Genomic DNA, 14,706 nt, shown 5'->3' on the forward strand with positions numbered 1-14,706 from the left:
TTCTCTCCCCTTGGGCCTGCTCTGTCTCGCCGGGGGCAGTGGGGGAGGACGTGAAACCTGGGGGGGGGAGGGAAAAGGAAGGAGGGAAGGTAATCGTGACAATGACCATCACAACCAAGGATGCTCGGAACGAATAAATGAGAACGAAAAGACGAGGTGGGCCGGTGGCACTTGACGTCAAGGAGGACAAGCGACTTTTCCCGCCTGCCCGGCACGCCCCGCACCCTAAACGGACTTCCGCCGTCGCATCAGCCTGTGGTTGTCAGTAAAGCTGTGTAACCCGGGGGAGGTGGAGCTGATGGGGGAGGGGAAGAGGCTGTTTTTCAACGTGCTTGGTGAGATCTCCTCGATCTTGTACGAGATGGAGTGGAAGTACTGGGGGGCGAGCTTGGCGCTGAAGGAGTTCTGCTGGGCGGCCGGGCGGCCCCCATACTCCTGCGGGCGGTAGCAGGTGCAGGAGCACACGTACTGCAGGTCCGGCGCGTCCGCCTTGTAGCGGGGCCGGCCCTGCCGCGCCTCCTCGGGGATGTGGATGACCATGCTGTTGCGGTTCCCGGCCAGGGACGCCCTTTCCTCGGCGTCCCGTCGCTCGTCCTCGCTGTTCATGGTCAAGAACCTGAGGACCACCAGGTTGAGGAAGGCGCCGATGACCGTCAGCCCCACCAGGATGTACATGAAGCTGAAGGCCACGTAGAGCGGCTTCTTCTGCAGGGCGCCCTTGGTCTGCAGGGCCACGTAGTCCCCGAACCCGATGGTAGTCAACGTGATGAAACAGTAGTAATAGGCGTGGAAAAAACTCCACTCCTCGCACTGGGAGAACGCGGCCGCGCCGATGCACAGCGTCCCCATGCAGGAGAAGAAGCCCACGGTCACCATGTTCTCCATGGACACCTCTGTGTTGCGCATCCCGCAGCACCTCTTGATGCGCTTCAGCAGGTAGCGCACAAAGGTGTTCATCCGCTCGCCCAGGCTCTGGAACATGACCAGTGTCAGCGGGATGCCCAGCACCGCGTAGAACATGCAGAAAGCCTTGCCTGCGTCGGTGCCCGGGGCCGCGTGCCCATAACCTGAGGGGAGGGGTGAGAAAACAGGGAGAAGGCGTGAGGAGAGGCCCCGTGAGCTCTGGGGTGGGGTTGCACTTGGGCATCTCCGTTGGGGTGGGGCTGGGACAGACAGGGAGGGAGAGAGGAGGACAAGGGCGAGCCGGGGAAGAGAGGTCGCTGGAGGCTGGGGCTGGAAGACGGTGGAGGCCGGGAGAGGCGGGGGAGAGGAACAAGGAAGAATCGGTCAAGGGTCCTTTGCAATTCAGGGGTGGGGAGGGACTTGGGGGTGGTTCATCTGGGGCCGTTCAGAGAGGTGCGGAGGGCCTTTCCCTGCTCCTCTTAGAGCAAAGCAAAGCTTGAAAAGGAAAAGCCGCACACTCACTAATGAGAAGACTGCAGAAGGAGTGAGCCCAAGGGAGAATATTACATATGCCCACCATGCAACACCAGTGCTGCTGCCTCTCTGCTGAGTCCTGGTCCTACGGTGCCTCATTCTGACCTCCTAACAACCTTCCAAACCCGGCACGACGAGTCCAACACCAAGGGCGGGAAAACTGAGTCAGTTACTTAATAGCAGGATAACTTGATTTCTTCAGAGCTGGGATTTGAGCCCAGAGTTTTCAGGCACCAAGAATAAGGCGGATGTTGACAAGAGGAGTCATTGCAGAGTGGAATATACACACCACGACAGCAAAGACTCGTATCTGCTTTGTTCACGGTTGGATCCCCTCACCCCCCCACCCACCCAAGGTGATAGGTAGCAGGTAGAATATTGAACAAATGAAGGAATAACATTGTGCCACTTTGTGAATGGGGGCTTCTCAGGAACGAGGGGACCAAAGAATCCTTCCAGACCTCCCATGTGTAAGTGCTTCTCAAACTCTTCATGCAACTTCATCCATCCCGTGTCAACTTTACAGAGTTGAGCTGTATTTTCCTCACATTCTGAATGACGATGGCAGTGCTTGAAGGGTGAAGGCACCTGCCAGGGTCATTCAGCTAGTTAGTGATCATGTGAGAGCCAGGATAGGGTCCGCATAATATGGCAGAAAGAACATGAGACTCGGTAGGCTCTAGTTCAAATTCTGGAACTAATACTGTCCAGGAAAAAAACAAACCAAACCCTGAATCCTGGGGCGGTATTTAGACTGAGACCTACCAACATGTCAAATCCTGCCCCATCAAGAAAGGCTTCCCTGATGTTACCCCGAGCCATTATGGGCCCATAGCTCTTTAATCATGTGCACTATCTTGGGCACCAACCCTGGTTTCTTCCTGTTACTATCATCCCATGTAAGTCCCAGTCCCCACTGGGACTGGCTTGTGCAGATCTGCTGAGTCAGCACCTAGTCAGGGCCTGGTACCTCCGTAGGGACCAACCAGTCCCCCAGACCTCCACCTGCCCCTTCTCCCCCCTAGGAAACAGTCTGACTACTCAAGCCCCCAGCTCTCTACCAGGGCCACATCACTTAGGGCCAGCTTGTCTGTCTCTCCCCTGGCGTGAATCTGTGCATGCCCTACCTGCCCCAAGGGCCCTAATCTTGCTAGAGCAGTGACCTCCTATGCTTGCCTCCAGGGCGCCTTCTCTTCATCCTCTCTGGCCCTCAATCCCACTGGGCCAGCACGGAGCTCCAACCCCTCAGAAACCCCATCGTCCTTGCACAAGAGGGAAAACGACAGGACAAAGTTGGAGTCAGGCCAGAAAGGCTAAAATGGGAAAGAGAAAGCCGAGGGGGGGAGCAACCAAGATAGTAACAGAAATCACCCTGAAGAACAGCAAAAGCAGATTAAAAATAAATTCTCAAAGCCTCAGAGACCTTTAGGAAAATATCAAAAGGCATCCCAGCAAGACCAAAAAAAAAAAAAGTGAATAGCCAAAATGGACCAAATTTGGTGAAAGACACAGATTTACAGATTCAAGAAGCCCAGTGAACTCCAAGCGGGAGAACTCCAAAGAAAACCAGCCATCAGAGCCAAACTGCTAAAAACCAGAGAGAGAAGTCTTGAAGGCAGCCAGAAAGAAACAAGACATCACACGGAAAACCATCTCAATACTCCTCCTTCTAATCCTAAGCAATAGGAGCCAGGAAACCATGAAAGAACATCTTTAAGGAGCTTGAAACAAACAAAAAAAGACTGGTAAGTTGGAATTGTGCATCCACAGAAAACAGCATTTAAGAGTGACGTCAAGGGACACCAGGGTAGTTCCATCAGTTAAGCGTCTGACTTCGGCTCAGTTCATGATCTCACGGTTCATGAGTTCGAGCCCCACACCGGGCTTTGCACAGTCATCACAGAGCCCGTTTCACATCCTCTGTCCCCCTCTCCCTCTGCCCCTCCCCTGCTTACTCTCTCTCAAAAATAAAATAACAAAAATAATTCTAAAGAATGAAGTCAAAGCACGTTTTAACATGAAAGAAAACTTGTTCCCAGATCTGCACGGCACAATTACTAAAGGAAGCTCTTCTTCCTAGAGGGAAAGGGTACCAGATGGAAGCTTAGGTCTTCAGGAAAGAATGAGGCACATCTCAGTAAACAAGTGGGTTTATATTTATACAAAATGCAGGGGTGGGAGTCCCACTATGTCTCCATATAGCTCACCTGCGTGGCAGATACCAAAGCCAGATGGATGGTGGGGAAACAGTAGATTGTTGGACACGTAGAAAGGTGGTGATGTTAGCTGATGGCTCTGGATGCAATCTATTTACTAGAGGAGACCAATGATGCATCTGCTGGGTCAAAAGCTGCTCATGGGGCTCCCGGGCCCCACCCACACCTGTCAGCAGTGATGGTCAGAAGCCGTTTCCTTCACGTGGCCCTGGGGAACAGCAGCCCCAAGCCCGTGGCAGGGTGGTTCGGTTCTCCGGCCATCTGTCCTGCTGCATAATGAAAGCACTTCCTCATTCTGGTGCCCCCACGGCGTATCCCGCTGCTCCATTACAGTGGTGACACACAGCAGTCAGGTGCAGGTGTTGCCGAGTTTGGGATATGGATGCCCCCAGAGGTCAGGACCTTCCGAGGAGGAGACAGCCAGGCAGGACCTCTTCAACACCCTGCTGTCTGGCTTCCAGTTAGGTCGCCAGGAGGCCAGAAGAAGACCAGGACCTTGGTCATGAGCCTCATCTGCCAGCAGCCTCACAGCCTCGAGCCACTCTCCACAGTCCCAGTAACGCAGACCGCACCTTGCCAGGGAGCCACGCCCTCCCTGGTGGCTTTCCCTCCGCCAGACTCACCCTTTCCAGAAGAATCTATAAACAGCCCATTAATTGACTGCTCGAACTGAGAGTGCTGCTTCCTACACAGGCCCCAACCGACACACCGCATGTATTCTCCACCAGACCCACTTCCTGTCTCTGCTGTGACACAACACTACAACCAGGGGTACAAATAACCACGTGTGCATGTAAAGTATGCACAAGCTATCTGTGGAACACACAAGGGCAGCGTCTACAGGTACATCACACAGGACGTCCACAGCACAGACAGGAACTTTGTGACCAGCGTGAACGTGTACGCGGAACGGGACCCATAACCACCTGCATTACACCAATACCCAAAAGGCACATACGCTGTATTCCTAGCACACCCGCGTTCAAGGACACGTTCTATGTGCAATGTGTGGTGTAGAGTCACTCAATGCGCAGGACGGGTACACCCTGTTCCTGTATATGCTGCAGGGATTACATGCAAGGATTTGAAATTCAACAGCATCCATGCGATCTGAGTTACACGTATGAGAGGAAAGCAGAGCACGTGCACCAGACATTGGGAAGGCCATCGCTCCTTCCCCAGAGAATGAGGCATAAATCTCTGGGGTCTCATGGAACCTGTGTGACAGTTCAGGCCCTGAAAGACGGGGTTTTCCGTCCATGCGTGAACAAGTACACCCCGGCCTCCCTGGGTTGGGTGCCATATTCATTCAACGATTCATGTGTTTTCTGTCCAGACTGGAGACTGCGCACCAGGACCTGTGCTTGTCACGGGGGATCCACAGGGACTTCTCCCAAAATCTCCCAAGGGGCTCTAGCCAGCCAGCCTGGGCCCAGGGCCCTGCCCGATGCCTGGCACGATGGGTCCTGGGAAGTTGAGGGCACATGGGTGTCCAGGCCACCGAGGACCTCCAGGCTGAGCCGCCCCTGTCCTTGATCATCTCCCGTCCCCCAACCCCTGGTTAGGACCAGTCCTGGCAGCTCAGGAGCCACATCCCCGTCCAGGCTTTCCCACTAAGTCCCCAGGCTCCCCACGCACCCGGGCCAGTTCCCCCTCCACCTCTGGGCCCTGCAGAGGCAACATAACATCAGAGATCCCACCGAGGACTACACTGCCCATCCCGCCCCCCCCCCCCCCCCGTATGAATAACCCATCCTTCTGGCAAAGCAGTGTCAAAAAATGATTGACACGGCATTCAGGAGGCATGCACAGGGCCCAGAAGAGATACCAACACCAGGTATCTGGTGCCTGCCTCTGGGCTGCGGGCCTGTGACCTCTGCAGGGTCACTCAGTTCACTAGATGGAGGTGGAAGAGGAGGCTGAAAAGGGGACAGTAGACCAGCTTGCAGCCGCCCTGGAGAGGCGGGGTCATCATTCCCCAGCCCTGCAGGTGACCAGCGCTGACCAACACCCAGAGCTCACGAGCCGGAGCACGCACTACTGGGTGCAAACTTCCCTGTGCACAGGGGCACAGCCGCTCATGCTGTCCGTCCGCACCCAGTCGTGCCTCCTGCAGACTTTTCCACGTGTGCAGAGTCAGGGACGGACTTGCTTGTGGCCCCAGCGCTGGCCCTGACAGGCTGCTTGGGTGGCTGCTGGGTGTGGGGCCAGCCCCGGGGCCTGCTCACAAGGACAGCGCACAGTCTGAAAAGCTGCCCCCGGTGCTGCACCCCAAACACCATGCTCCCCGAGTTCCCGGGTGCTGAAGCTCCGACGAGTCACCCGTGAGTCCGTCTGAGGAGGTGACCCATCCTCACCCCCAGCACCTGCTGTAGCCTTAGCCTCCCGACCACTGCCAAGGCTCTACCCGCCCCCATCTACGGTGTTTGTGCGGTGCCATGGGGTGCCTGGGGCTGGCCAGGAAAGAGCTGAGTGGCCCCGGCTCGAGTCCAGTCCCCACGCTGTAGAGGCTCAAGGGTTCCTGGCCCAGCACAGGAGCTGACAAGGACACAGATTGGAATCGAATTCAAGGGACCTCAGTGCCATGAGGCAGCAGAGTCCTCGCCAGAGGGACCCCGGCACCTGAGACCCAGCTTAGCGCACTGGCTAAGGCGGGGCCATTGCATAGGGCCCAGGAAGCGGTGGGCGGGGAGGGCACGGGTTGAACTACAGCTACTGCCCTCCCCGGGCCAGGCCCGGCCCTGTGTGGGCTGCTGGAGAATCAAGAGAGGAAGACAGACCTGACTGCCAACTCCAGGGAGGTGAGCAGGGTCAGAATCATCTGCTCTGCCGGGTGCAAAGTTCTAGCACGAGGCCCATGCCGGAAGCAGAGGAAGCACAGAGGAAGGACCCAAGTCAGACGGGGACATCAGCCTGCAGTCACTGCCTCTACGCAGCCTCCAGGGTTTTGATGGGTAGGTAGGAGTTTGCCGGGAGGAGAGGTGGCTGCAGACTGCTCAGGCTGCCCACCTCCGTGGCGTTCGGACCTCGCTCTCACCAGTCAGTGTCCCTCCCCGGGCCTAGGAGCTCTCTGTCAGCAGGTGGCAGGGCCTGAGCCCATCAGGAGCGCTAAGGACAGGGCAGGGGGTGAGGGAGGGCAGGGCCAACGTGGGTGTGTGCGGTGAAGCAGGTTTGGGAGAATGGGAAGGAAGACCCGTGCCCCGTGTCCTGCCCCAGATTCTAGCACGTGAACCCCCACCCCCAGGAGAGCACCTACTTGCTAAGCCTGGAGGGGGCTGGAGGGTCGTAAGAGCCGCGAGGCTATTCGTTACGAGGCATGCGTGCAGTGACCCTGGAAAAGGCCCGTGTCACCCGCCCCACGATCAGAGAGGCAAAGCGAGGCCCAGGGGCAGGCAGGTCGCCCACCACTCCACACACCAGGCCATCACCACCCAGACTGTACTCCCCTCTCACCCACAGAGAGTCACAGCTGGGCTGCTGTGGGCCAGGCCACGGGCAGGGGGTCCTGGCCTCCCTCCCTTCCACCGCCCTCTGGCCAGACTGTGAGCTCTGAGGACAGTACTGCCCACTCCTGACTCACCTCCGTGATCCCAGAGTGTGGCACGGGGGAGGCACTTGGAGTTTAGAAGGATGCATCACTGGGTAAATGATTTCTGTCCCCGGGGCCCTGCCTGGAGTCCTGGCCAATCCCGAGCCCAGCACGGCTGGGGGCAGCTTTGCCTAAGACACTGCATCATCCAGCCTGATTTCATGGCCTCTTTAATATACTTCCTGGGTCTCCTTGATCTGTCCCGGGAGAGGCTTTGCAGAGAAGACGCCTGCGTCTCCCGGCTGCAGCTGGCTAACAAATAAAATGAATAGGCGCCAGCTTTCCGGAGGGGAAAGATGCAGGGAAGAGGGTAATAACACTCATCATTTCTGTTGGGTCTGGGGCTCCCTGAAGAACCAGCTGTGGCTAGAAGGCAGCCCTCCCTTCCAAGACGCCTTGTGCTCCTCACTGGCTCCTACTAGACTTTCCAGAAGTTGACAGTCACGAGACACAAGAAGTTTCCCAGACCTGGCCCCTGTTCCGGGCAGTGATTCATTAAAGGTGCCGTGAGGGTCCGGCAGGCTCTCCCCACTGTGAAAAGTAAGTAAGGCAGCCAGACAGTGTGGGTCACAGAGCTGCCTTGCTCCTGGCACGCTGGTGCTCAAGAACTCTTTGTGGCTCCCCTTAGCTCCCTGGAAATCTAGGCCCATCAACAGCTGGCCTAAAGGACTTCCTCAGGCTTGCATAGCACCGAACAGTTTGCAAAACTTCCTGCTGGGGACTGCCCCTCCCTGAAGCCTGCCCTTATCCCTTGGCCAGAATTCCACCCCAGGACATGGCAATGGACGAGACTGGCCCCCGGCATGGGGCCAATTCAGGTTGGAGCCCCGACTCTGGATGGTCACCCTCCCTCCCCAGGCACCCTCACTCTCTTCTGTCAAGTTCAGGGGGGCTGGGCTGCTCCCTGAGCCATCACAGGCAGGTGCTGGGTGAGGGTGGTGGGGGCTGTCAGCTCCAGCCCACAGCTGCCCGGGTTGGGGACAGACTGCCCCACACAGGGAGCGAGATGGCTACATGGGCCTTGGGTAGTGGGAAACTTGCTACCGGAAGAGAATGAAATGTTTATAAAGGACATACAAGGTTTTTGTGCCGATAGGAATTAAAATAGGCACACACTGCATTAAAGAATGACTCAGGGAGGTGCCAGGGAGGGGGGCCGCCCTCAGCCCCCTGTGCTTCCTGGCTGGCTCCCCTACCTCTGTGTGCAACACGCATCTCACTCCTGCACCCTCCCACGAAGCTGGCCTTGCTCAAGCCCCCAGTGAGCGCCGCATGATTATTAAGACCCAGGTGTCTGCTGACACCAAAAAGGAAAATGACTCATGGGCGACCAGGGGGTGGAGAGTGGGCAGGACGGGTTCTCAGGAGGTTCCTGGGTAGGATCAGCAGGTCCCAAGGTCTTCCACTCACTGACCATGACCTTGGGAAAGCCACCTAGACCCTCGAAGCCTGAGCTTTCTCTCTCTAACGGGGGAATGTGGAGGGAAGCAGTCCCTTGGGGTTACACGGCACCTTACAGTTCACAAAGGTGAGCTCTGAGGACAGTTCTGCCCACTCCTGACTCACCTCTGTGATCCCAGAGTGTGGCACGGGGGAGGCACTTGGAGTTTAGAAGGATGCATCACTGTGTGAGTGAGTTCTGTCTCCGGGGCCCTGCCTGTCCACAAAGCTTGTCCACATCCATTCTTCCATCCGAGAGGGACGTCCTTCCTGCAGCTTCCCCAAGTCGGCTCTGCCTTCCTGCAACGTAACAGAGCTGGGTACCAGCGCCTGGGCTGGGCTCATGTGCAGGTCTCTGTTCGACCCCTGAGAGGGTCCGGTGCTTCTTGTGGGCTCTGATTGGGTGGCTAGCCGAGCCCCCCGAACCAATGAGCCTTTGGCTCTTTCCCGCCAGACTAGTAGGGTGCCAGAGCGTGATGTCCGGAGCCGCTGAAGTAATTTTGGCACCATGAGGATGGGTGCAACCACAGAGGAGAAATCCCTGACCGGAGAGACCGGGCGGATCATTGCACCCCTGTGTCTGAGCCCAGCTCACAGACGGTCCCGCCTGGTCCCCAATAAGTCTTTTGGCTTCAGCCGGTGTTTTGATTGCAATTGGTTAACACTCCACATGCTCTACTGCTTAGCATGACTAAAAATAACGAGCAACAGTTTTGTATGGACAACGCAGTCCTCTGTAGGTCACTCTCCCCGCACCTGACACGGCTTCTCCCACAAGCGCCTCAGATCCGTCCGAGGGCAGACGGGTGGGGGAGGCGAGGCAAGCCGGCAGGCGGCCAGTGGCACGGCCCAGTCCCCAGAAAGAGCAGCTTCTCCAGGGCCCGGCCACAGGGCACAGGCCAGGGCGGCCCAACTTCCTGATTTTTAAAGAGAAGCTGGAAATACAGATTTTGTAAATGTAGAATCCAACTGGTGTCTAATTAAACATTTTAATGGCACAGGCCAAACAAAACGAGACAAAACAGACCATCTGTTTGTCTAAAACAAGAGGTCGTGATGCTCCAGAAATGGGGGGAAAGGAGGTAAGAAGGGCAGGACAGAAGGCTGGAAAGCGGAGGTGGGGGAACAGGGGGAACGAGAGGTCAGTGAGCCCGCCACTCGTCACTCCCTGCCACCAACCCTCCACGGTCGCGAGCCCAGGGGACAGCAGTCACCAGCCAGTCCGTCTCACAGATGCACAAACCCAAGGCAGCAACAGGTGCCATCGCCCATGGAAGCTCCTCCCCAAGTGGGCTGAGGCCAGCCCTGCCTCCCGCCACGCAGACGGGAAAGCCACACCCAGGCGGGCACAGTCCTCCTGGGTAGACTGAAGCCCCTCCCACAATCCCCATGGGGAGCTCCACCCCCACAGAATGCACGAACCCATCTCACAGATGAGAACACTGAGGCTCTTTGCCCAGAGCCCATGGATTCCAAGTCCCCAGCCCTTCGCCCTTCTTGGAGCCATGAGGAGGCCCCAGTGATTTGCTGATTCACAGGTTTGGCACTCTGTGTTCTCTGAAGGAAAATCGGGCAGATTTGGTCTTATTTAATGAGAGAACATCTCCCTCAGATACTTTTAAGATTATTATTAATTTCCCAAATAGTTCCCTTTTGGTTTCCCTTCATTTTATGTCTTAGGGGGAAAAGGGGACCTGAAAATTTATTTTTGGAAACTATACAAGCTTAGGGGCACCTGAGTGGCTCAGTCGGTAAAGCGTCCGACTTCCGCTCAGGTCATGATCTTGCAGTTCGTGAATTTGAGCCCCGCGTCGGGCTCTGTGCTGACAGCTCAGAGCCTGGAGCCTGCTTCCGATTCTGTGTCTCCTTCTCTCTTTGCCCCTCTCCCCCTCTCCCCCTCATGCTCTGTCAAAAACAAATCAAAAGCATTAAAAAAAAACTTTTAAAATGTAAAAACAAAACATTGTCTAAGCTTATAAAAGGCATGAATCTCTGACCAGAGTGCCTGACCGGCCTCTCTGCTCTTCTGTCCTGTGCGAGGGCGGGGCAGGCTGGATGCGGGGTGCTGGGTGCGGGCACAGCCCGTGCTGGCCACAGGGAGCCTCCACACTTGGCACGTCGGCCTGGCGCCCACTCCCGCAGCTCCGCCAAACGGACATCCTATCTTCTCGTCGGTCTGCGGGCATCCCTCAGGAGGGAGCGCCCTCTCAGACTCACAGGAAGCCTGGCCCAGACCCCAGCTGCACCTCCACCCGTTTCCTTCACCTTGGGAGGGTCCAGTGGGGGTCAAGTAACAGGTTATTATCCCAAGTGATGAACGAAAAGCAGCCCGGACGGCCACACACACGTCTCCGTTAGTCCCTAAAACAACTGTGCAAGGTGGGCATCAGGGAACCCTTGGGGGCACAGGTGCATCCAGGGGGGCCCTGCTGGAGGCGGTGTGCCCACCCAGGAGTCCGCGGGAAGGCAAGAGGCAGGCCTTACAGCTTTCTCCGCTCTCGGCGCCGACCCAGGTAACAAAGAAATGCATTCTTTAAACGTTATTCTTAGCACTTCTACTGTACGTGTCTACACCCAAAGACTCGACAATAAGTCTTTAGACACTCGTACGCCCATGTTCACAGCAGCCAAAAGGGAGAGACCACCCCAATGTTCCCCCGTGGATGAATGGACAAGCAACCTGTGGTCTACCCCCACGAGGGAATATTACTCAGTCTTGAAGAGGAAGGATATTCTGACACATGGTAGAATGTGGATGAGCCTTGAAATATCACGCCAAGTGAAAGATGCCAGGCACCGAGCCCATACTGTAGGACTCCACTTCCACGAGGGGCCCAGAACAGGCAAATCCATGAGGCAGGAAGCAGGTGAGCGGTCGACCGAGGCTGGGGGAGGGAAGAATACGGGGTGGTTGCCTGCTGGGCCCGGGGTTTTCTCCTGGGGCGATAAAAATGTCCCGGAACTAGACAGGGGTGGTGATCACACGGGATTACGAATGGACCAGATGCCACTGAATTGTACACGTTAAAATGTGAATTTCATGTTGCGTGAATTTTACTTCAATGGAAAGAGTAAAGAAGCTATTTATTTTTAAAGCAAAACTCTCCCCCTTTTCTCCCTGAGGCTGAGGGAGGGAGGAGTGGCGGAGGCCTGGGGGTCGGTGGGGTTCTGGAAGGAGAGGCTGAGCTGGCCTGGGCACAGGGCCCCCGGCAGACTGAGTGCACCCAGGAGAAGCCCGGACTCTGGGCAGCACAGCCCTCCCTGCCAGCCTCCTGGGGGTGCAGGGGCGACGCAGCCTTCACACCTGCCCTCCACCCCCAAGCCTCATCACAGTCCTGTGGGCTCCCTTAACCAACCCCCACTCGGGCCTCTGGACGCAGGTGACAGGCATCCGTCCTGAACCAGCCACGGGCCACCTCCTCCAACACAAGGCCCCCCTGGCAGGCAGCTCTGACAGCACAGCCTGGCGGGCAGAGTCGGAGCAAAGGACCTGGACCAGGGTCGGAGGCCCAGGCCGTGGGGCGGGCAGTGGCCCAGCCCGCTCCCTCCTGCCGTGAGATACATGGCGATACACCCGCCTTGCTTTGCCGGGCTGCCCGGCTCTGATGAGGCACCCACGGGGGGTTGGGGTGGTAGCGGGGGCGGGGGGGGGGGGGGGGAGCAGCTCTGACACCTGGGGCAGGGCGAGGTCAAGGTCAGCCCCGCCCACTCGAATACCCTAAGCCGGAAGCACAGAAGCCGGGACTACAGGGCTAGGTCTGGGAGAGGCTAGTGCCGACCACCCACCAGGCAAGCTTGTTCCTGCAGGGGCGCCCCCTCCAGGGGACAGGGAAGCGCGCGTGGGGCGGGGACTGGCGGAAGCCATGACCCCATCCTCCCGGTCGGGCCCTCTCTGGGGCCAGGGCGCTCCGCTCAGCGACCAAAGAAGCTCGGGCGCCCTCTGGCGGGCACTCGGCGCCCGCAGAGCCGCCAGCCCGGCCCGCAGCCCACGTTTCCCTGGGCGGCATCCAGAGCGCATTCTCCTCCTCCTCAGTGATCCTTGTCATGCGCGGAGTCTCTTCCCAGAAGTTCCCATCAGTCAGCGGCAGCGCTGACGACACAGAGGAACGATTGTAATAACGCGGCGCTAATGACCGCAACCACCTATACCGAGGGCGCAGGCTGGGCCAGGAACTGAGCTAAATGGTTTAAAGACTCCCTCACTCTGGGGGGAGGGGACACCCTCTGCAGGTGCGTGCTGTCACCTCCACAGCGTGGAAACGTGCCTTGCCCCCACCTGGGCTCCCACGCAGGCCCCAGGCACGACCGCGACCCCACTGTGGGCGTGGTGGCGCCCACCCCTTCCAGAAAGTGCCAGAAGCCCGTGGTTCCCTTCCTGCCCTCCTGCGTCCCTTCCTAGTAACAAAAAAAAGAAAAAGCTCCTCACTCTGTTCTTCTCTCCTTTCCTCCTCCCCCACAGTACAAAATCCCCCCAAAAAGAAACCAGAAGAAAATGTGGTAAAAACAAACCCATATTTAAAAACTTAAGTTCGGGGGCTGCTTGGGTGGCTCATTCAGTTAAGGGACCGACTTCAGCTCAGGTCATGATCTGACGGTTCATGGGTTCGAGCCCGACGTCGGGCTCCGTGCGGACCGCTCAGAGCCTGGAGCCTGCTTCGGATTCTGTGTCTCCCTCTCTCTGCTCCTCCCCACCCCCGCCCCCATGCGTGCTCTAATAGACATGTAAAAAAATTTTTTTTACTAAGATCATAGGAATAAGTATATAAAATTTGGCTGACTTTTGAAAGTCAATGGTAGAATAAGAAAATGTAAAGTCAAGCAAGGCCTAACGCCCTTTAATAACTGGTACATTTTTTAAAAAGAGAAACCAAGTCAAAAATATTAAAACTCATGCTGTCTGATGTGGAGACTGTCTTTCGGGGCTAATTCACCCTGGAGTGCACGGGAGGAAGGAAGTGAGAATTCATACCAGAAAGACCAATAGGGCAGAACATGCAGAGCCTTGAATGCCAAATTACTCTTGGCTCTAAGAACCAGCCAAAACTAGGCAGGTGGCCATGGCCCCAGGGGCCGGCAGATTCCACCGCTCTGTTCAGATGCTCCCTGCCCTCTCAAAGGACCCTGTGCAAATGCCACCTTCTCCAGGAAGGCTCTCTCCTCCTTCCTCTGAATCCTCAAAAGAGCCCGGGCACACGTGGATCTAAGTGGCATGGAGTTACGGGGCCTGATGGCAAGGTCCTCATCCCTCATCTGTGACATGGGCATGACCCGTGGGGCCAACAAGGCCTGGGGAGCAAAGACAAGGGCGCACATTCCGAGTTGAAAATGGTAAACTACAAACACCCGTGCCTCTCAGATACCTAACGCGCCGAAATGAAGGTAAAAAGCGTTGCGTTTGTGGCTTCTGAGGCGTTGCTTCCTAAACTTTGGTGCTCACGGGGACTGGACAGCCTGGGATCTTATTATAGTGCAGGTCCTGAGTCAGGAGGGCTGGGAGCCCAGGACTCTGCATTTCTACCTAGGCCCCTGGGGACCCGCTGCTCCATGGAGCTCCCGCCGTGCCGGTCGGACCCAAAGAGAAGCCAGGTCACATCAGAGCCATAGGGGGGCCAGTGCCCCTAGAGATGGTACCAGGCCTTGTTCTAAGCACATCTGAGCTGGCGGAATTGAACTCGTTTCCTGCTCACACGCAGCAGCTGCAGGAGACGGATGGCAGCACGCTCCCTTCCAGGGCCTCAAGCGTTGGGAGATGCTCATTTTGTCTAGAAGCAACAGGAAAGGGCGGTTTCGAGCCCGCTGGTGCCCACCCACATGCGTGACCTCCTCTTGCTCGTGCGCACACAGCTGGCCCACGCCGTCCCTTGCGAGTAGACACGGCGTATGACTCAGTGACAGCAGCAGGGTTCCGGCCTGGCCCATAAACACCGGCCTCACAGTTCTCTCGCTCTCTCCTCTCCTTCTCTGAGTGTGTCTGTCCCCTTCCCTCTCTGTCCCCCTCCCTCTCTGTCCCCCTCTCCCTCCCTC

At 57.1% G+C, this 14,706-nt stretch overlaps 1 protein-coding gene across 1 annotated transcript in view; it reads right to left on the bottom strand.

Annotated features, from left to right (window-relative positions):
• Positions 1-225: 225 nt before the first annotated feature.
• Positions 226-14,706, bottom strand: part of KCNK9 (potassium two pore domain channel subfamily K member 9) — a 75,913-nt gene continuing 61,432 nt past the window's right edge. Inside the window, exon 2 of the mRNA XM_047842842.1 lies at positions 226-1,067. Within this exon, the coding sequence (XP_047698798.1) occupies positions 226-1,067 (842 nt within the window). The remainder of the gene's footprint in view (positions 1,068-14,706) is intronic.

This window comes from Prionailurus viverrinus, chromosome F2 (assembly GCF_022837055.1).
Source record: "Prionailurus viverrinus isolate Anna chromosome F2, UM_Priviv_1.0, whole genome shotgun sequence".
Classification (NCBI taxonomy): domain Eukaryota; kingdom Metazoa; phylum Chordata; class Mammalia; order Carnivora; family Felidae; genus Prionailurus; species Prionailurus viverrinus.